This window comes from Ziziphus jujuba, chromosome 12, assembly GCF_031755915.1.
Source record: "Ziziphus jujuba cultivar Dongzao chromosome 12, ASM3175591v1".
In the NCBI taxonomy this organism is placed as follows: Eukaryota; Viridiplantae; Streptophyta; class Magnoliopsida; order Rosales; family Rhamnaceae; genus Ziziphus; species Ziziphus jujuba.
The window spans coordinates 24,369,920-24,393,883 of NC_083390.1; the positions used below are offsets into that span (position 1 = coordinate 24,369,920).

At 33.2% G+C, this 23,964-nt stretch overlaps 2 protein-coding genes across 3 annotated transcripts; both read left to right on the forward strand.

Annotated features, from left to right (window-relative positions):
• Positions 1-7,598: 7,598 nt before the first annotated feature.
• LOC107429672 (pentatricopeptide repeat-containing protein At5g13770, chloroplastic) lies at positions 7,599-9,717 on the forward strand. Of its 2 annotated transcripts, XM_060813599.1 has the most exons (2): positions 7,599-9,188; positions 9,304-9,443. In XM_060813599.1, exons 1-2 carry the CDS (start codon positions 7,656-7,658, stop codon positions 9,370-9,372), a joined length of 1,602 nt encoding a protein of 533 aa, XP_060669582.1. In that variant the 5' UTR covers positions 7,599-7,655; the 3' UTR covers positions 9,373-9,443. The 2 variants fall into 2 exon arrangements, with proteins under 2 accessions (XP_060669582.1, XP_015895887.2); XM_016040401.3 differs by having other exon boundaries at positions 7,602-9,717.
• A 3,102-nt stretch (positions 9,718-12,819) lies between these two features.
• On the forward strand, positions 12,820-14,445 carry LOC125418791 (lignin-forming anionic peroxidase). The gene is made up of 3 exons (XM_048463323.2): positions 12,820-13,258; positions 13,355-13,546; positions 13,654-14,445. Exons 1-3 carry the CDS (start codon positions 13,013-13,015, stop codon positions 14,212-14,214), a joined length of 999 nt encoding a protein of 332 aa, XP_048319280.2. The 5' UTR covers positions 12,820-13,012; the 3' UTR covers positions 14,215-14,445.
• Positions 14,446-23,964: the final 9,519 nt, after the last annotated feature.

Consider the following 23,964-nt stretch of genomic DNA (forward strand, 5'->3'; position numbering starts at 1 on the left):
TTTTATCACTTGGGTGGCTCCATTTATCATGCAGATCATGTATATGAAGAAGAACAAGTGCAAAATATTTAGGAAGCCATCCTGAAACATCCTGAAATAAAATTTCCTTGCTGAAAATGTATTAATGGGGCTTGGAAGAAGTGCATCGTAGAAATGAAGCAGAGTTTGAAGACTAGAAATTAATTCCCTTTGTCGTCAAATACTTAACGGTTAATACATTCTTCATATAAATGTCATAGATAATTAAGTATATTATAACTAATTTACATTGAATTTTATATCGTCTTTCATTAATCTTAAAATGAAGTGTAAATTTATACTAGACCTATTTAATTATTTTATTGATATATATATATATATATATTTAAATCATAAAAGGAAACTAATATTATTTGATACATATAATATTTGAAATAAAAAATAATATAAATATTTATGTTGTTTAGAAAATATATTTTAATGTTTTTCAATTGAACTATATTGATCTTACACAAATTTAAGAAAAAATAAAAAATAAATAAATAAAGAATAATTTAATGTCAGTGTAATCCATTCTACAAAAATGTGAAGGTTTCAAATGTTCAACAAATCCAATTTTTATCATTTAACTAGTTAAGAAAAATGTATATATGTAACACCCCGTCCCGAAGTACATCAGAATTTTTTTTTTTACGTTGACCGGGTTTGACCGCTATTGACCGAGAGGGGTCAAAATTTGACTTTTTGATTCGGATGGAATTTCTCTTTGACCGGGGTACCGTTCCAAAGTATGCATCGACTCGAGTCCACAGACTAGTAGCTCGTTGAAAACGGAACTACCATTTGAAAGTTACGGACTTGTGAAGTTTTTCCAAAACAGTATTTACTATTCATGGATCTGTATGTGTGTGAATAGTAATGCCACATGTCACAAAAAGTGGACCCACCCATGAGTGCACAGTGGCACCCACGGGCGTTTTGACTGGTTGAGAAGGGGAGGGAGGAGAGAGAAAGAGACAGAAAAAGGGGAAGGATCGGTCAACCGCCGTTCACCCATTTTCCGGCCACCCTTTCTGTACACGCGCCACCCCACCTCAATGCCCATATGAAAACCAGCCGCCTAGCCAAAAATCATGGCCAACCGACCGCCAACACACCCAGATCGAGAATTTTTCTAGCGGCAGCGCCTATTGCTTCAAACCCAGATTTCTCCTCGATCCGGCCTCCGTTTGCCTCACCGTTGGTCCCATCCATTCGCCCATTCTTCGATATGCATCTCCTCCAAAATAAACGACCTGTGAACCACCGGACGTGCCACCGACGGTGATGGGTTCCCATGACCATTGTGGCTCGTTGGAAAATCTACTTTCCGGCGAGTTTCCAGTTGCACCGCCCATCCTTTCCCACTAATTCCAACCCTTTGAACCTAAATCCGGTGTCCACTTTCTCCAATTCTTAACAGATTATGAGAATTGAGAGTCTAAAATCTAAAAATTTTCTGGCAAGATTTCGACCACCTCGGGTCCAATTTCCAAAAAGTAAAATTAGATTCGTAATTCTCGTTTCACAAACTTCGATTTGGTATATTACTTGTAAATTTTGGTTGTCGTTTGTGTTCACTCCCGGATACCCATTTGGGAGTTATCCGATTAAAATATTAATATAATTAGTTTTGTGTGTTGTGGATATTTTAGGTGCATGTGTGGGTAGTGGAGTTGATCCTACAGAGGATCTCGATTGATACACATGCTTGAGGTGAGTGACCCACCTTCAAAATTATTTTCGGGTGTTAAATTAATTATATTTTGGAATATTCTAATATTTGAATAATTTGAAGTATTTGATTTTTTTTTGACAAATTTTGAAAATTTAGATTTTATGGAAATTTGATATTTAAGGAAATTATGATTTTAACATTTTTGATTTATTGTTGAAATTATTGTGAGTTTATTTCAAGCAATAAAAATGCATTTATATGGATTTACAAATTTTGGAATTTTTATGTGATTTAATTATATTTTGAATTTTGAGGAATTGAAGGAATATTTATTTTAAATTGTTGTTAATTTCATTGATGGATTTATTATGTGTTTGAACATGTATATTTATGAGAATTTTGATTATTGTGGATTTTATGAGATTCAAATGACATATTTGATTCAAATTGTTTTTTTTTTTTAAGATTTGAGAAAGAAATATTGATTTAAATTATTATGTTCAAAATATTTATACCATTGGAAAATTTGTATATTTAAATTGATGGAATTGAGAGTTGATGGATTTGAAAATGATGAAATTTATTATGACGATGATTTATAAAGGAATTGTGGAAAATTTATGGGTTTAATTAGATGGAATAAACTCGGTAGCATTTATGAGATTTTGAGATTTGAAAATAAATATATTGATTTTATGATTTTTAGATGCACCATACACATACTGGTGTTCTTTATGCATGGATATGATTAGAGCGCAGATAGATGTGGTGAGTGCGTAGGTGGTGTGAGTAGTGTGCAGGTTGTTAGGACCCGTCTAAAATTCCTCACCGGAATCCTAGACAAGCCCTAATCTCAGGGAGACCCTACCAGACCTTCCAATGAAAAATCCGGCAGAACCTCCCCTAAGGGTTGGAGTTACCACAAATTTCCTGTACTGAAAATACACTTCTATATACACTACTTTATTACTCCTACATTACTACAATTTAATTCCACAAATTTACAGCACTCCAAAATAATAACATGGAATCAATATATAATTCAATAAATATGTGACCAATTAGTATACAGAGCATTATACAAATGATTGTGAAATTAATACAAGGACAGATGAAGCAATACAAGATGGAGAGGAAAAAAAATGGAGGAAATGCTTCTTGGACTTTTGGCAATGAACTGAGACGTCGAGTTTGCCCAGACGATTAACGTCTCCTAACCTAGGCCTAGAGGAACAGAATTTAAAAATATGAGATGCTAATCATCTCATGAGTAACCCAATCTACTATACAATAATAATATTAATAATATAACAATAAAAGGAACTTAATTAATCAATACCAAACAATTAGATAAATAATTATAATATATATTTGAAATAATGTTTTCTCTCAAAACTCTCACAATTCACTCTGTTAGAAATGTTCTCCTTTTTAAAACGTTTTACAAAACCCGCTATTTGTATGCCCCGAAAACCAAGGAAAACAATTAGTCAATAATTTTCCAATAAAACACGAAAATTCAAGGATCCAAAATTTATAATGAAACAAATAGAAATAAAAATAACTTGTAACAATTACTAAATAATTAATGCATGTCATAACAATTAATACCAAAATATTAATAAAACTCACATTAAAACAATTCATGAAATAATTAAATAAAGTATAATAAATCAAGTTATTGAATAATTAAACAAAGGAAAAATTAAATCAAATTAAAACCTCCATTTGAAATAAATAATAAAAACAACATTAAATATATTCTTAATTTAAATACAATTTCAAAATATTTATTTTGAAAATCATGTTCCGAAAACCACTTGATGCACCCACTATATACCAGTGGTGCCAACGGTACCCAGCATCCCAAGGTACCGCCGGACAGGAGGTTAAAAAGAGAAACCGGCATACAGTCGCATGGCGTCCCATCGCGCCGCTGCTAACAGGAGTCCCGGTCATGGAGGGGCGGCCTACCCTCATCCGATGGCAACCACAGGACAACCCCATAATCACCTGTGCGCTACTCACACCTACCTGCGCACTCATTACATCCACCTGCGCGCTAATCATATCCATGTATAAAGAACACCAGTACATGTATGGTGCATCTAAAAATCATAAAACCAATATATTTATTTTCAAATCTCAAAATCTCATAAATACTACCGAATTTATTCCATCCAATTAACACCCGAAATTAATTTTGAAGGTGGGTCACTCACCTCGAGCATGCAATTAACCCAAGATCCTCCATGGGATCAATTCCATGACGCACACGTGCTCCTAGAACAACAATATTACATAACTCAAATAAATTAATATTTTATTCGGGTAAATAATACCCGGTACCCGGGGGGTTTAACACAAACGTTAACCAAAATTTGTGAGTAATATACTGAATCGAAGCTTATGGAACAAGGATCATGAATTGAGACTTACCTCCCGGAGATCGGACCCGAGATGGCTGGAATCTTACCAGAAAGCTCACGGATTTTAGGCCTTCGATTCTCACAATCCGTTAAGAATTGAAGAAAGTGGACATTGGATTTGGGTTTAAAGGGTCAGAATTAGTGAGAAATGATGGGTGGTGCAACTGGAAACTTGCCGGAAAGTTAATTTCCCGACGAGCCACCGTGGTCACCGGAATCCACCACCTCCGGCGGCGCGTCCGGTGGCCACTGGCCGTGATTTTTGGTAGGAAGGTAGATCGGAGAATGGGTGACTCAATGGGACTGGTGGTGAGGCAAATGGAGTTCAGAATAGGGAGAAATCTGGATTTGAAGAAATCGGCACCGTCGCCGAAAAAGTCTCGATCCGACCGCATCGACGGTTGATTGGCCGTGATTTTTGGCTGGCTGGTTGGTTTTCAGGTGGGCTTCAAGCTAGAGTGGTGCGTGTACTATTCTGGTGGCCGGAAATGGGTGAACGGAGGTTGGCCGGTTAGGTTTCTCTCTCTAGCTTTCTCTCTCTCTCTGTCTCTCTGTCTCTCTCTTTCTCTCTCCTCCTTCTCCTTCTCTCTCCTCCCTCCCCTTCTCAGCCAGTCAAAACGCCCATGGGTGCCACTATGTACTCATGGGTGGGTCCATTTTTTTGACATGTGGCACCACTGTTCACACACATACAGATCCATAAATAGTAAATGCTGTCTCGAAAAAACTTCACAGTTCCCCAACTTTCAAACCACATGTCCAAATCGGAAGTGCCGCTAGTTTATAAACTCGTATCGACGAGTACTTCACAACCATCCATGAGTCAAAGCTCAACTTTGCATGACCAAAAGTCAACTCTGGCACCTCTTGGACAGTTTGGACCTCAACTTGTTTTGCTCATAACTTTCAAACCGTAGCTCCGTTTTCGATGTGCTACTAGTCTATGAACTCGTGACAACATATGCTTTTTAACGATGCCTCTGTCAATGTGAAATTCCATCAGGATCAAAAAATCAACATTTGACCCATTTTCGGTCAACGACGGTCAAACCTGGTCAACTTTGGTCAAATTTTAAAAATTCCAATGTACTTCGGGACGAGGTGTTACACAGGTAATTTATGGGGTTGTCTTGTGGTTGCTATCGGATAAGGGTAGGCCGCCCCTCTATGGCCGGGATGCCTGTTAGTAGTGGTGCGTTGGGACACCACGCGACCGTATGCCAGTTTCTCTCTTTAATCTTCAGTCTGATAGTGCTCGGAACGCTGGGTGCCATTGGCGCCACTGGTATATAGTGGGTGCATCAAATGATTTTCAGAACATGGATTTCAAAATAAATATTTTGAAATTGTATTTAAATTAAGAATATATTTAATGTTGTTTTTATTATTTATTTCAAATGGAGGTTTTAATTTGATTTAATTTTTCCTTTGCTTAATTGTTCAATAAATTGATTTATTTTATTTACTTAATTATTCTATGAATTGTTTTAATGTGAGTTTTATTAATATTTCAGTATTAATTGTTATGACATGCATTAATTATTTAGTAATTGTTACAAGTTATTTTATTTCTATTTATTTCATTATAAATTTTGGATCCTTGAATTATCGTATTTTATTAGAAAATTATTGACTAATTTTTTTCCTTGGTTTTCGGGCATACAAATAGCGGGTTTTGTAAAATGTTTTAAAATGAAAACTTTTCCAACGGAGTGAATAGTAAGAGTTTTGAGGAAAAATATTATTTTCAATTAATTGTCATTTATTTATTCATTGATTATTCTTAACTAATCAAGTATACTATGATTGTTATTATTACCATAATTGTGTATATAGATAGGGTCACTCACTGAGATAATTAGCATATCATATTTTTAATCCATTCCCCTAGGTGCAAAGATTGGTAGATGTTGTCCGGAGCGAGCTTAACCCTCGTTGCTGTCGTATTTCATGGAGTTCCTTCCTTTTCATTTATTCTATTTGTAATCTTTCTTTCCATCCCTTTGTTGTATAACTTTCGTACTTAATTGTATCTTATGATGCTCTGTATACTATGTGATATATTTCCTTAATTATTGCATTAGTTCCCTGCTTAAATTTTTGGAAGTGCTGATTATTGTGGAAAATACATTGTAGTAAGGTGAGAGTAATAAGGGGATATTTCTACAAGTGTTTTTCGTACAGGAAATTTTTATGGTAAGTCCAACCCTTAGGGGAGATTCTGCCGGATTTTTCATTAGAGGGTCTGATAGGGTTTCCCTGGGATTAGGACTTGTTTAGGGTTCCAGTGAGAAATTTTGGATGGGTTCTGACAATATATATATATATATATATGTTAATACTTTACAATAATATTTTTTTGGTCAAAACAAACATTAAAACTCATTTAAAAACATTATATGATTAAAATAAATTTCATAGGTCAGTATTGAGAAAGATAAATTAGTTCATCAAAATTGACATATGAAAAAACCTTAAATGAAAAAAAAAAAAATCAAAGATAAACTGAGACCAAAAGAAAACCAAATAATAATGTAATGTTTATCTGGTTGATTGGTTCTATATTATTATTATTGTTATTATTATTATGAAAAATCAGCATATGTGAATGGGTTTTGTGCTGGGAAAGAGGAGAGAGTCATTACAAAGTAACAACATAAATCCACCTTGTAAAGCTTGAACCAACATAAATTCTCATTCCAATGTAGGTTAAATTACAAAGTAACCGTTCAAAAGAAAAAATAAAAATAAAATAATAAATAGAACAATGGTGATGTTTTCAAAAGCATATAACTGTAAAAATTTTAATTTTAAAAAGAAATAAAAATATTTAGACTTTTCTAAAAATTTGAAAATCAAAATAAAAAATTCACCACAAAATATTAATATATTTTGTGCCCTTATATAAGGTCTCTGGTACATGGTCATGTTTATTGAAAGTGACCAAAACAACTTTTCTTTTCTTTTTTTTTTTTTCTTTTTTTTTTTTTCCTCATTTCTTTCACTGAATTAATATATAATTAACTGATGAATTAACGATTACAGTGGTAGGAGACAAATTTTTTTTTTTTTTATTTTAATGTAGGAGACAATAGGTTAATAAATCCAACAAAACTAACGTCTACCTTACTATAAATTAAAGACTTTCTTTAGGAGCAAACAATCAACCACTAAAAAAAATGAAAAAAATTAACCACTTTCTGATATCTATAGCATGATTCTTTATAAATTTTGGTAAGTTTGGACGGATTGAGCAAAATTCCACACCCATATATAAAATTTATTATTGAACAAAAATTCCACAGCCATAGACAAAAAATTTTATAACAAAATAAAAGTTGACAGACACGTGGCCTTTATTACGTCGGATAATTCTATGTTCAAAACTCCTCCAAGTGGCCAGTTCTTAGTGGTTAATGAGATCCACATACATGGCAAGGATCTAAAAGGATGAGGTATACAAATATTTATACAGAGCCCCACGCAAGTGCTCTCCCATTTTCTTCCTTCCAAATCTTATCTCCATTGTTATGGCCATCTTCAGTTCCTCTGACTGGTCTTTTGCTTGCACCAAAACAAGCCACATGATCGCCTCCTCTATTCCTCCATGCAAAACCCTTTCCTTTTTCCACATTTCCAGCTCAAATCTCCGATTTTCCCACCTAAACTCCACTGGTTGTTCATCTCCAATCCTTGAAGAAACTTCACCAAACTTTCCCTTGATCGAGTTGGACCTCAATATTCGATCTTCATCACCATCCCAGCAATACCCAGTTCCGGATTCTGATCATGACATGAATGATTTTCTATGTGGCTTGTTTCGAGATCCTCGAACCGAAGAGTTTGGGTACGATTACTATGAAAAAGCCAAGGAAAATCCAGAGTTCAGACCAAAGAAATCGACTTTGAAGCATCTAATAAGGTACTTGATAAGATCGAAGAAATGGGGTTTGGTTTTATCAGTTTTTGATGATTTTAGGGAGTACAATGTAATGCCTGATAGTTATACTTTTTCGAAATTGATTAGTAGTTGTATTAGAGCTAGAAAATTCAGAATTGTGGAGACTCTACTCGGAGAATTGAAATATGATTGTGAAGTTGCTGTTCTTGCTTTTGATTCAGCTATGAGAGGTTATAACGAGCTGCATATGTTTAGAAGCACGGTTTCGGCATTCGAAAGAATGAATTCTGCTGGAATTGTTCTCAACTGTGCTTGTTATTGTAGAATAATGGAAGCTTATATGAAATTGGAAGATTTTGAGCAAGGAATCAAATTGTTCAACCAGCTCCAAACAAAGCAATTGGATTTCACTCCTTTTTCAACTCAAATATATGAGATTCTATGCCAATCTTTGTGCAAGTCTGGAAGAAATTTTGAAGCTCTTGAAATCTTCAGAAACAAGAAAATCAAAGGGGTTTTGGGAGACACATCAAATATTTACTCTTCCTTGATTTCTTCATTCGCAAGCAGCCGAAAAGTGAAGTTGGTTGAAGAGCTTTTCCGCGAAGCGGAGAAAGAGGGAATGCTGAAAGATCCAACAATGTTTCCGAAACTCATATCCATGTATGTTGAAGAAGGGTCTGTAGAGAAAACCCTTGAGATAGTCAAGGCAATGAAGAATGCAAAACTCACTGTTTCCGATTGCATTTGCTGTGCAGTCGTCAATGGCTTCTCCAAGATAAAAGGGTTTCGAGCAGCGGTGAAAGTTTACGAAGATCTGCTCTTACAAGGCTGTGAACCCGGACAAGTAACATACGCTTCCATTATCAATATCTATTGCAGTTTGGGGCTTTATTCCAAAGCCGAGACTATATTTTCGGAGATGGAACAAAAGGGTTTCGAAAAATGTGTGGTGGCTTATTGCAGTATGGTTGTAATGTATGGAAAAACTGGGAGGATAAGAGAGGCAATGAGAATTGTAGCGAAAATGAAAGAAAGAGGGTGCGAACCAAATGTTTGGATTTACAATGCCTTGTTGGATATGCATGGAAGGGCAAAGAATTTGAGGCAAGTTGAGAAGCTATGGAAAGAAATGAAGAGAAGGAAAGTTGCACCGGACAAGGTAAGCTATACAAGTGTCATAAGTGCTTATAATAAAGCAAGGGATTTTGAAAACTGTATGAAATTTTACCATGAATATAGAATCAATGGAGGTATGATTGATAAGGTTATGGCAGGAATTATGGTTGGAGTTTTCTCAAAGACCGGTAGAGTTGATGACTTGGTTAAGCTTTTGCGGGATTTGAGATTAGAAGGAGCTCCTTTAGATGATAGATTGTATAAATCAGCCATGAATGCATTAAGAGATGCGGGGATTCAAATACAGGATAAATGGTTGCAAGACAGTTTTGAAGCAACATAAGATTAAAGGGGTTTTTTCCTATTTCATTTTTTCTTTTTTCTTTTTTTCTCAATTGTAATTTAATTGGGGTGGGACAGAGAGATAAAAATTATATCTATTTTTAAAAGAATTAATAAATTATTGAGTTATATAGAAGCAGCCAAGTATTCTAGTTAATTTGTGTACAGAAGCTGGTGGATCTGTTTGTAAACATTCAAAATGCATAGATCAAAAGCCAGAATTTTTTTTTTTTTTTTTCAATTTGCTTTGAGAGATGCAGAACAGCTAAAAATATAGGCCAAATTGACAGTTGTATATAATTTCCTCGAAAAGAAATTGCTTATTACATGCCTCACAATTACAATCCATGCAAAAGATCATTCGGGTTGTTTCAATATTTACAAATCTATAAGAAATAGTTTGAGATTATAGCTTTCAGCAACCTTTATTTATTTATTTACATTTTGATTTTTGCTGAAAAGCTTTTACCAGCAACAATCTTTCAGTGGAGGGCAAATATCAAGGTGCTCTGCATGCTCTGTTTTGGCTCTGTTTAGTTGTTCTGTTTTTGATAAATTATTGGGCCGTTCTAATGAGACCCAAAATTGGAACCCAATCTCAAGATAATGAGCCTATATATGGGTCTAGTCTTATCCTGTTTAATTTCAACAAGAGATGGACTAGACCCAATTACATTATATTTTATTTTTGGTTTTATGGTTTTTTTAAATTAAAAAAAGAATTGTTATTAACAAAGACAGAAGTGACAATGGAATGTTTGACTATAGCTTTGCATCACATGGGTCTAATTACCAATTAACAATATTGGAAAGTTCGAAGATATTTCTTTGATTGAAAGGAGGTCCCAGCTGCCCCAGCTTGGAACACATTTTTTACGAAAATTCATAAGATAGAAAAAGACAATAATTTAAAATTACTACTCTGTTTAATTTATTAATTTCATTAATTCAATTAAATTAGAGATAAAGGTTTCTTTTGGAAAATTTTGCATCCATGGCTGCCCTAAGGTTTCTCTCATTGTCATCATCATTTCTCATAATATTCATAATGACACTGTCCTACAGTTTTTCTCATTGTCATCATCATTTATCATAATATTCGTAACGACACTATGGAAGTGAAATCAATCAGAATCTTTTAGTCTTCCTAGCTCGAAAAACACATGATGAACCTCTATATATATGTATATATGTATTTATATATACACCCATATGACAGACCCACAACCTTATTATATTCTGTTGTCGCATTTAATTGATTTATTCATGTATTCTTCCTTTTCAAGGTGGTTCATTAATTAATTAACGCACAAGGTAGTTTTAGAAATTTAATTAAGACAAAATACTAACTATGCTTAATTATGTCAAAACAAAAAGGAAGCAAATAAACTATTTATGTTTTTTGTTTTTATCAGGATTATAATAATTTTTTTTCAAAAAGACTTTTTTAACACATGAAAAGATTTCAATCTTTTTAAGTGTCTTATTTTTCGTTTAGTTTTGGATAACACATTAATACTCAAGACAACACAAGTACCATTGACGAGTTCAAAAAATATATCATATAATCCATTTCCTTACTTCACGTATCTTACTATTAGAACTCGTTAATTAACGGTTCAATTTTGAATATTATTTTTTTAGCAAAAATTTCCTAATTACATGTTAAGACGATGTATTGATTTTTGTTCTTTAGTTTTCCACATGCAGATGTGATGGCTGGCGGCCTTGAGCTTACTATTCCTAATCTAAAAAACTCGGAACGTAAAAAAATGATGGTCAATGAATTGGATTTTCTTTTTCCTTTTTCTTTTGGTCAGAGTTTGATTTTTTTTTATTTTTTTATTTTTATTGCTGTTGATGGATAACAAATTTCTTGAGAGCAGGTAAATCCAAAAGCATAAATTTATAATTAATTATAGTCAAGAAAATCATAAGCTGAATCTATGGCTAAGGTGCAGCCAATCTTAAAGTTTTTTGATGAATTTTTCTTTGTTTTATTATTATTTTTTTGCTTTTGGATAGAGGAGAATCGTTAAGTAAGAGTTGGCTTATAACACATGATGAAAAGAGAACTTTCAAAGGTTGGCGTGCCTTAGAACTACACCTACTAAAACAATTAGAATCCAAACTAGTCTTCATGCATACAGTTCAATTTGGTCGTCAGACTTGTAAAATGTCAACAGATGTGATCATGTGAGCAATATATATATAATAATTTAGGTGCATGAATGTCCCCCAACACATTGTGGAAGGTGTACGTCCCATAATAAATTATTAAGTTATTTGGGCTCCATATTAAAATATATATATATATATATATATATCATATATATATATATATATATATCATATATATATATATATATACACACACATATATGTGTGTAGGTGTGTGGTTTTATATATAATAATTATCCTAACAAAATATTTTAATTTTATAAAATTAAAACATAGCACAAATAAATTAGGATTAAATGCAAATAATCAACTTTTTTTACAATTTTACATTGATAGATTTGCACCATATCGACTTATTCTTATCAGGACTGTATTTGTATATATTTATATATTTTTCATATGTGCATATTTAAATTTTATCAAAATCTACAGGCTGTACAAATTATATAAAAATCTACAGGCAGCGCTGCATCTTAATTTTATGAATTAAGTTATCATGATTTTACAAATTAAAATATCATAAAAATAACATAAATGCTTTGTGCAGGCTTTTATTCTTGATTATATAAACATATACAACTTCAATTTTAATTCCATGATAGAAAATGGATAAGAATACAAGCATTTTTCTTAAAAAAGGTAATAAAAGAAAAATACAATTAAGTAATACGGAATTTCAAATAAATTCGAATAATTTGATATATTATTCTTATCTACTTAATTGTCTTTCTTTCAATTTTGTTTTGCCCTTGGCACTCTATTAATCACTGCTTTATTTACTCTTGTTTGACAATATTAAAAAATATATATTTTTCATATGATTTGGTTGCAAAACAAACGTGGGCTGCTTCTCTTATTTTCCAAAAGAACCTTATCTGGAAATCAATCCAAGGACGAAGCAATATGTAGCATACCTTACTAGCTATAGCTCTCGCTAAATGCCAATAAGGTCAAGATAAACATAATGTAAAATAAAGTTTTGGGGATTATGATTCTCTCTTTATTCACAATAAGCCAGAAACCAAATTTAGCCTCCCATCGTATATATAAAAAATTGCAAAACGAATTATTATGTCTTTGACCATAGTTTTACTTAGCCTCCTTAAGCGTATAGTAAAATGCTGCATGCCTTTTTATTTATGTGGCAGCCAAAGAAGATCACAGAACGGGTCACACGTCAAACACAGACTGATATGTTATTAATCTTCCACGAAACAATCCCAAATAACCTACTTTGTTACAGCTCTGCTATATATATAGAGGATGATCCCTAAACTTTTCTCCAACATATTCACACATTACTTTTCATTAATATCCACTCTAAGTGTGCAGATTTAGTGCCTAATGGCTTCAATGAATTGGCGCTCTAAGAGCACTAGTTCTTTTGCATTTGTTAACACTGCTCTATGTTTGTTGTTGGTTTTGCATTTCTCTACAACTTGTGAAGCTAAATTGTCTTCCAAGTTTTATGACAAAACCTGTCCCAATGCTATTAGCACCATTCGAAGCTCTATTCGATCAGCAATTTCCCGAGAACGTCGTATGGCAGCGTCTCTCATTCGTCTTCATTTCCATGATTGCTTCGTTAAGGTACAAATTTGAAAACACATATATGCATATATATGGTATATATTTGGACAATATAATTTGTGATATGCATGCTTATTATGTTCTTCGTTTTTGTAGGGCTGTGATGCATCAATCTTACTTGATGACTCTCCGAGATTCAAAACCGAAAAGAGCGCATTGCCTAACAGGAATTCAGCAAGAGGTTATGAACTCATAGAAAATGCAAAAGCAAGAGTTGAGAAAATATGCCCTGGAGTTGTATCTTGTGCTGATGTCCTCGCAGTTGCAGCACGTGAGGCATCACTTGCTGTAAGCAGCAATTAAAATCCAACCTCATCATATCAAAAATGAAAAACTATATATTATAAGATATTCCAATTAATTATTAAATTAATGTAACAATTTAATTTATGCAGGTAAGTGGTCCATCATGGACAGTGAAACTTGGAAGAAGAGATTCAAAAAGAGCATATCCAGATGAGGCCAATACCGATCTTCCTGGTTTCACAGACAGCCTTGACAGACTTATATCTAGATTTGCTGGAAAAGGCCTAAGCGCAAGAGACATGGTTGCATTGTCAGGAGCACATACAATTGGACAAGCTCAATGCTTCACTTTCCGTAACAGGATTTACAGCAATACCAGCGATATCAATGCTAGCTTTGCTCGTTCTCGAAGAAGCCGTTGTCCTGCTGCTGTAAACCAAGGCAGTAGCAATTTGGCACCCCTTGAATTGGTAACGCCCAATTCATTCGACAACAATTACTTCAAGAACTTGATTCAGAAGAAGGGTCTTCTTCAATCTGATCAGGTTCTGTTCAGTGGAGGATCAACGGACAGAATTGTATCAGAGTATAGCAAGAACTCTGCTAGATTCAGGGCTGATTTTGCTGCTGCGATGGTTAGGATGGGAGACATTAAGCCTCTCACTGGTTCTGCTGGGCAGATAAGAAGGATTTGCAGTGCTGTCAACTAAAATTTGTGACTACCTTGCTTCATTCATTGATGTCCCCCTATGAAATATATATTCCTTTGGATAAAATTATGCATTGGGTTTTATTGTTTGTAATAAAGAGCAAACTCAGATGTTTGTCAGTAATTTGTATTTGAAGTTTGATCCAATTGTAAAAAACAACTGTGTGCATAAAATGTATAAATCATTGTATTTTAATTAATAAATGATTTTATTTTATTTTTTTTCTAATAATTCCACCAAAACATTCATGGATACCAATTACTTTAAGAACCCTGACTCGGAAAAAGAAAGGTTCATATTCAAATTAAGATTAAATTCTATTTAGTTCGACCAGATTATTCTTTCTAAGAGAGTAAATATAGCATTAAATTTGTTAAAATATATATTGCAATTCTAGTTTACCTTTCACAAATTTGAGTTTTTTGGCCACAATGGTATGGGGTTCTGGTTTGACAAGATTAATTAAGTACCCTCCATTGCAATATTTAAAGTCTGAATTTGCTTCTGCAAATAAGAAGGATTTGCACTTTGTTGCTGGAGTCAACTCGATGAACAATATTGTTTTATGATCTGGTCAAGTTAATTACTTTTACAGTGCAGAAAAAGAAAATTAAAGTTTATTTTAATATTGATTCAAATCCTGTATTTTTTGTTGTTCTGGAGACAGTTCTGTGATAAATTAATCTCTGTTCAATTTTTCTGGTAAAGTTTATGAGTGGATTATATTCTTACAACCTATTTAAATAATTATTAAAAAAAAAACTATATTTTTCTTGAGTCAATAAAACATACGTACGAGATGGATGCATTTTAAAAACTATTATAGATAATGTGCAAACTATTAATGTCATTTGTGATCCTTTAATTTGTATAATTTTATGTTATGAGAGTAACCCAAAAGGCCCCACACCATACGTATAACATCTAGGCGAGTTAGTGAGTACTCGCCAATTTGGAGCCCATCCAACATCAAGGGGGGCATTTCACCTCCTCTGGCCTTGGCTAGCTTGAAGGCGCCACCTGTCACCAGTTCATTTGAATCCTTTAGGTTGGGCAATCCTGCGGTCAAGATTCAGACACAAAATGCTCCAGTCCCAAATAGGCAGAGTTTGTCGTTATCTCCAAATGTCACCTCCTTAGAGATCGGGAGTTGGTCCACGTAACAAATGTAATTATTATCATCATACCAGGACCTGAAAGTGACAATGGAATGTTTGACCATACATTAACGTTTGCATGAGTCTAATTACCTATTTAACAATATTGGAAAGTTCAAAGATACTTCTTTGAGGGGGTGTCCCAGCTGTCCACAACTTCGACTCCATTTTTAAATTTCTACTCTGTTTAATTTATTACTTTCATTAGTCCAATTAAATTATAGTTAAATATTTCTTTTGGGGAAATCGCATGCATGGCTGCCTTGAAGTTTCTCCCGTTGTCATCATCATCTCACATAGAATATTCATAATGAAACTTTGAAAGTGAAATCAATCAGAATTTTTTAGTCTTCCAATCTCAAAAAGCACACGATATGTATATATATATATATATATGTAAAATTGATAGTGGATGAATATTGACTATGTGCCTCATACGACAAACTCACAACTTTATTATATTCTCTTGTCGTGTTTAATTAATTGATTTATGCATGTATTCTACTTTCCAAGACGGTTCTTTAATTAAAATACAGGTACTTTGAGAAATTGAGTTTAGACAACGTACTAACTTCACTTAATTATGTCAGAAAAAAAAAAGAAAGAAAAGAAGCATGTAAACTATTACTTTTTTAGTTTTTATCAAGATTAAAATATTTTTTTAAAAAAATAAGACTTTTTTTAACACGTGAAAAGTCTTCAATCTTTGTAAGTATCTTATTTTCGTTTAATTTTTGATAACGTACGTTGATAGTACTCAAGATAACAAAAGCGCGGTTGACATTGGAAAGATATAAATATATATATATATATATATATATAGAGAGAGAGAGAGAGAGAGAGAGTGTGTGTGTGTGTGTGTATGTCAGGACCCGGTCAAAATTCCTCACCAGAACACTAGATAAGGTCTGATCCTAAGAAAACCCTATCGGACTCTTTAATGGAAAATCCGGCAGAACCTCCCATAAATATTAGACTTACCTCAAACTTCCTGCACTGAAAACACACTTCTATATACACCACCTTATTTCTCACACCTTACTACAATTTATTTTCACAAGTTTGCAGGACTCCAAATAAATAACAGTAAATCGGTGCATAATTAATTAAGTAATACATCCAATATAGTATACAGAATATTAATAAAATTCTAAGTGTGATAGTTATTACAAACAGAATCGAAAGAAATATTACACAATAAGGAATGAAGAAAAGGAGACTTCTTGGTCCTTCAGAAACAGTCAAACTATCAAGCTCACCCTGATTGAACAATGTCTACCACCTGAACCTAAGGGAACGAAATTTAAAAATATAAAATGCTAATCATCTCAGTGAGCGATCTAGTTTACTAACTACTAATAATTAAGTAATTTAGTAATAAGTAAATAAATAAATAAATAAATACATACATGGTTTAGTAATAATAATTGAAAATAATTTTTCTCTCAAAATCCTCACAATCACTCTGTAACACCCCATCCCGAAGTACATCGGAATTTCTCAAATTTGATCAAGGTTGACCGGTTTTGACCATCGTTGACCGAGAAGGGATCAAATGTTGACTTTTTGTTCCTTATGGAATTTCACATTGACCGAGGTACCATTACAAATTACACGTTGTCACGAGTTCATAGACTAGTAGCACATCGAAAATGGAGCTACAGTTTGAAAATTATGAGCAAAACAAGTTGAGGTCCAAACTGTCTAAGGGGTGCCCGAGTTGACTTTTTGCTCGTGCAAAGTTGAGCTTTAACTCATGTGTGGTTATGAAGTACTCATCAATACGAGTTTATAGACTAGCGGCACTTCCGATTTGGACATGTGGTTTGAAAGTTACGAAATTGTGAAGTTTTTCCAAGACAGCATTTACTATTCATGGATCTGTATGTGTGTGAACAGTGGTGCGACGTGTCAAAAAAAATGGACCCACCCATGAGTGCACAGTGTCACCCACGGGCGTTTTGACTGGCTGAGAAGCGGAGGGAGGAGAGCGCGAGAGAGAGAGAGAGCTAGAAAGAGAAACACAACCGGCCAACCGCTGTTCAATTATTTTCGGCCACCAGAACAGTACATGCGCCACCCTAGCTTGAAGCCCACCTGAAAACTGGCCAGCAGCCAAAAATCAAAGCCAACCGAGAGCCGACGCGCCCGAATCGAGACTTTTTCCGACTGCAGCGCCGATTACTTCAAACCTAGATTTCTCTCCATTCCGACCTCCGTTTGCCTCAACACCAGTCCCGTTGAATCACCCATTCTCCGATCTACCTTTCCACCAAAAATCACGGCCAATGGCCACCGGACAAGCCACCAGCGGTGGCGGATTCTGGTGACCACGGCGACTCGTGGGAAAATCGACTTTCCAGCGAGTTTCTAGTTGCACCACCCATCCTTTCCCACTAATTCCGACCCTCTAAACCCAAATCCAGTGTCCACTTTCCTCAATTCGTGACGGATTGAGAGAATCGAAGACTTGAAATCCGAGAACTTTCCGGCGAGATTCTGGCCACCACGGGTCCGATATCCTGGAAGTTAGACCAGATTCGTAATCCTCATTTCACAAGCTTCGTTTCGGTATATTACTCATAAATTTTGGTTAACGTTTGTGTTAAACCCCCCGGGTACCGGGTATTATTTATCCGAATAAAATATTAATTTATTTGAGTTGTGTAATATTGTTGTTCTAGGAGCACGTGTGCATCATGGAATTGATCCAATGGAGGATTTTGGTTGGATTGCGTACTCGAGGTGAGTGACCCACCTTCGAAATTAATTTTGGGAGTCAAATTAATTATATTGTGATATTTTAATATTTGAATGTTTTTATTTTATGTTAATTGTTAGATAAATTGTGAATTAAATTTTGATGCCCATATTTGAATAAATTGAAATATATGATTTTTGATAAATTATGGAAATCTAGATTTTATAACAATTTGATGTTTAAAGGAATTGTAAAAGTAATATTATTTGATTTATTACGGAATTTATTTGTGAATTTATTTTGATTAATAAAAAATGCATTTATATAAATTTATGCATTGTGAAAATTATTTTATGGTATTGAGGATTTGTGGAATTAAATTATATATGAAATTCATGTGGTTTTAATATTATTTTTGGTATGATTTAATTTTAAAGATTTTAAGAAAAATATTGATTTAAGTTATGGTGCTCTCAAAATATATATTTATGCACTTGAAATATTATCTAATTGATTTTATGATATGAGAAAAATTATATAAATGGCTTGACCTTATGCCAATGAAAAATTTGTATATTTAAATTGATGGATTTTAAAGTGATGGATTTATGATGAGGACTAAAGAAAAAATGTGGGATAGTGAATTTGAAAAATGGTATAATTTCCACGATGAATTTTGAAAAAATTGGGTATTTTAATAATAAATTTGGTTATTTATTTTAGACGCACTCATATAGTACTGGTGTTCTGTACTGTATATGTGGATGAGCGCGCAAGTAATAATGTCTCCCGTGAGTTGCCATCGGACCGAGGGCAGGCAAGTTTGATTTGGCCATAAGCCGTCTCCCTCCACGGTCGGGATGACGGTTTAAGCAACGGCGCTATCGGGATGCCGAAGTGACCGTATGCAAGTTTCTCTCTTTAACCTCCCGCCAGATGGTGCTCGGGACGCTGGGTATCATAGGGCATTACTGGTATATAGTGTGGTGCATCAAGTATTATTTTTCAGATATAAATTTCAAATCTTAAAGTTTTAAAGCAGCATTTAAATTAAATGAATTTAATTGTTTTATTACTTATTTCCAATTAGTATTTTCTAAAATGTATTTATTCATATTTTATGTCACTTATTATAAATTAATATTTTTAAAATGCATCTTGCTATATTTTTATTATATAGATTGGTTGAATATTTTAAAATGAATTTTTATAATATTTTTACCACTTATTTTACAGGACTGTTTAAATTATTTAAATTATATTTTTGATACTATTTATTTTAGTTTATTAAATCAAATTTTATGAATTATATTGAATTTTTCCTTTATGTTATATTTCTTTCATGCAAGTATTCTAAATTTATTTTATTATATTTCATTACATTTTATTCGTATTTGGATTATTTAATTATTTATTAAATTAAGTATTCCTTGATTTTCGGGACATAAAAGATTGGGTTTTGCGAAAATGTTTTAAAAGGGGAACCTTTCCAACGGAGTGAATGGTGAGGGTTTTGAGAGAAAATATTATTTTCAATTAATTATTATTTATTTACTTATTTATTCTTAATCAATAAAATATGCTATAATTATTGTTACTGTTATAATTGTACAGTAAATAGGGTCACTCACTGAGATGATTAGCATCTCATATTTCTAAATTTTGTTCCCCTAGGTACAAGGATTGGGAGACGTTGATCGTCCGGGGCGAACCCGACGTCTCAGTTCATTGCCGAAAGTCCAAGAAGCATTTCCTTCCTTTTTCCTCTTCATCTTGTATTGCTTTTTTATCTGACATTGTATTAATTTCATATTTATTTGTATAATGCTCTGTATACTGTATTGGACACATTTTATTAAATACTGCATTAATTCCCTGTTAGTATTTTGGAGTGCTGTAAATTTGTAGAATCAAATTGTAGCAAGATGGGAGGAATAAGGTGGTATTTATAGAAGTGTGTTTTCAGTGCAGGAAATTTGTGGTAAGTCCAACCCTTAGGGGAGGTTCTGCCGGATTTTCCATTGAAAGGTCCGGTAGGGTTTCCCTGTGATCAAGGCTTGTCTAGGGTTTCGGTGAGGAATTTTGGACAGGTCCTAACAACTCAGTTGGAAATGTTCCCTTTTTAAAACGTTTTCACAAAATCCGATATTTTATGCCCCAAGATTCAGAAAATAATTAATCAAAATTTACAAATAAAACACAACAAATTAAGAATCCAAAATAAAAATGGAAATAATAATAAAAATGAAAATAAAATTTTTACAACAATTACTAAAAGATTAATAATATATCATAAACAAATAATACAAAAATATCAATGAAACTCATATTAACACAATTCAAGAAATAATTAAATAATTAAAATAAATCAATTAATTGAACAATTAAGTAAAGGAATAATCAAATCAAAATAAACACCCCTTTAAAATAAATGGTAAGAATAAAATAAAAGAAAAGAAAATATAATATATTAGAATTGATTTCAAAATACCAAAACAATTTGAATAATAAATTCGTAAAAACATTTTTGCAAAAATGTATAAACTTTGAAATTTAAATAAATAAATAATAAAACACCATTAAATATATTTTATTAAAAATAAAATTTTAAATTATTTCATATTTGAAAATCATGTTGTGAAAACCATTTGATGTACCCACTATATACCAGTGGTGCCAATGGTATCCAGCATCCCGAGTACCACCAGACAGGAGATTAAAGAGAGAAACCGGCATACGTTCGCGTGGCATCCCACCGCACCGCTGCAATCAGGCATCCTGGCCATGGAGGAGGGTGGCTACGGCCGATATCAACTTGCCGACACTCGGTCCGATGGCAATCACAGGACAACCCATAAATCACTTGTGCGCTACTCACACTCACCTACACGCTAATCATATCTATGTTTGCACTAATCATATCCATATATACAGAACACCAATACGTGTGTGGTGCATCTAAAAACTCGTAAATCATAAAATCAATATTTGTATAAAATACCAACGGATTTATTTTATCCATTTAAACCTATAAATTTTTCACCTTTCAAATCCGTTGGTTTACATCACCTTTAAACCCAGAATATTTTCATATTCTTTTTTAAAATCATCATCATAAATCTATCGCATAAATTTCATAAATTACAAATCCATCAACTCTCAATTCCATCAATTCAAATATACGAATTTTCCAATGGTATAAATATTTTTGAAACATAATCATTTAAATCAATATTTCTTTCTCAAATCTTCAAAAACCAATTTGAATCAAATATGTCATTTAAACCTCATAAAATCCACAATAATCAAAATTCTCATAAATATACAATTTCAAACACATAATAAATCCATCAATGGAATTAACAATAATCTAAAATAAATATTCCTTCAATTCCTTAAAATTCAAAATATAATTAAATTCCACAATTCATTAATCGATAAATACATTTTTATTAAACATAAATAAATTCACAATTAAATTCAACAACAATTCAAATAAAATTAAATTCACAATTTTTTTTAAAATTGAATTTCATAAAAATAAAATCTCCATAATTTATCAAAATCAAAATATGCTTTAATGCACATATACATTTCAATTGATTCAAATTGTGCCATCAAAATTTCAAATATAATTTTGCTAAATATTTAACATATAAAATATTAAATCCAAACATTTAATTATCACAAAATAAATATAATTTAACATCCGAAAATTAGTTTTAAAGGTAGGTCACTCACCTCGAGCACGAGTGTCAATCAAGATCCTCCATAGGATCAGTCTTATGACCCACACGTGCTCCTAAAAATATCAACATTATCAGCAACAATGAAATTAATATTTTATTCGAGTAATTAATACACGATACCCGGTGGGAACTAACACAAACGGTAACTCAAATTCAGAATAATATACTGAAACGAAGCTTAGGGAACGAGGATCATGGATTGGGTCTTACCTACTGGAGATCGGATCCAAGGTGGCTGGAATCTCGCCAGAAAGGTCTCGGGTTTTGGATCCTTGGCTCTCAAAAATCGCTGTGAATTGGAGACAACCGACCTCGGATTTGGGTTCAAGGGGTTGGAATTAATGGAAAAGGATGGACGGTGTGACTGGAAACTCACCGGAAATGGGTTTTCCGATAAACCTGTCAGGACCCGTCCAAAATTCCTCACCGGAACCCTAGACAAGCCTTGATCCCAGGGAAACCCTACCGGACCCTCCAATGGAAAATCTGGCAGAACCTTCCCTAAGGGTTGGACTTACCACCAATTTCCTGCACTGAAAACACACTTCTATATACATCCCCTTATTCCTCCCACGTTACTACAATATAATTCCACAAATTTGCAGCACTCCAAAAGAATAACAGTAAATCAGTGCATAAATAATAACTACATGTCCAATACAGTATACAGAGCATTATACAAATAAATGTGGAATTAATACAATGACAGATACGGAAGCAATACAAGATGGAGAGGAAAAAGGAAGGAAATGCTTCTTGGACTTTCGGCAATGAACTGAGACGTCGAGTTCGTCCTGGACGATCAACGTCTCCCAACCTGGACCTAGGGGAACGGAATTTAAAAATATGAGATGCTAATCATCTCAGTGAGTGACCCTATCTACTGAACACTTTTAATATTAATAATATAACAAATAAGGAAAATTAATTCATCAGTACCAAACAGTTAAATAAATAAATAATAATCATTTGAAAGTAATAATTTCTCTCAAAACCCTCACTATTCACTCCGTTGTAAATGTTCCCCTTTTAAAACATTTTCGCAAAACCCAATTATTCTTATTCCCAAAAATCAAGGAATTTTTAATTTAATAAATAATAAATAAATAACCCAATTATAAATAAAATGTAATAACACACAATAAATAATTTTTGAACACTTTAGGGTTTGAAATTTCTATCTGAAAATTTATACTTGACGCACCACACCATATACCAGTGATGCCCTCCGATACCCAGCGTCCTGAGTACCGACTGGCGGGGAGGTTAAAGAGAGAAACTTGCATACAGTGCTTCGGCATCCCGACAGCGCCGCTGCTAAAACCGTCATCCCGGCCATGGAGGGGGGCGGCTATGGCCAATATCAAACTTGCCTGCCCTCGGTCCAATGGCAACTCACGGGAGACATAATAACTTGCGCGCTAATCACATATACAGCCAGAACACCAATACTGTATGAGTGCATCTAAAACCAATCCTTAAATTTTTTATTACAGTACCAATTTTCCAAAATTTACCGTGGAAATTATACCATTTTTTAAATTCATCATCCCACATTTTCCTTTAACATTTCCGGTACAAAACCATCGATAACAATATACAAATAATTTTTTTTTTGTATCACAAAGTCCATCAAATAATATTCCACGGGCATAATTATCAAATTTGAAACCACCAATTTAAACAAATATTTTTCTTAAAATATTTAAACCAATCATGCCCAAAAATAATATAAAAATCCAGATACAATTAATTAATGAAATACTTTGCTCATGCGTAATAATACAATTAAATCACAATAATGATAAAAAATCCATTAATAAACCAAATTTTCATTTAGCAGCAATAAACATATACGTACTTATAAAATAATATTTTTCCACAATTATAATTAAATTTCCACCACATGAGCATAATTCTAAATACCAAATTTACACCAAGTAAATATAATTAATCACCTCAAAATAGTTTTAAAGGTGGGTCACTCACCTTAAGCAAGCAATTAAACCAAGATCCTCCATGGGATCAATTCCACGATGCATCCGTGCTCCTACAACAACAATATTACACAACTCAAATAAATTAATATTTTATTCGGGTAAATAATACCCGGTATCCGGGGGGTTAAACACAAACGTTAACC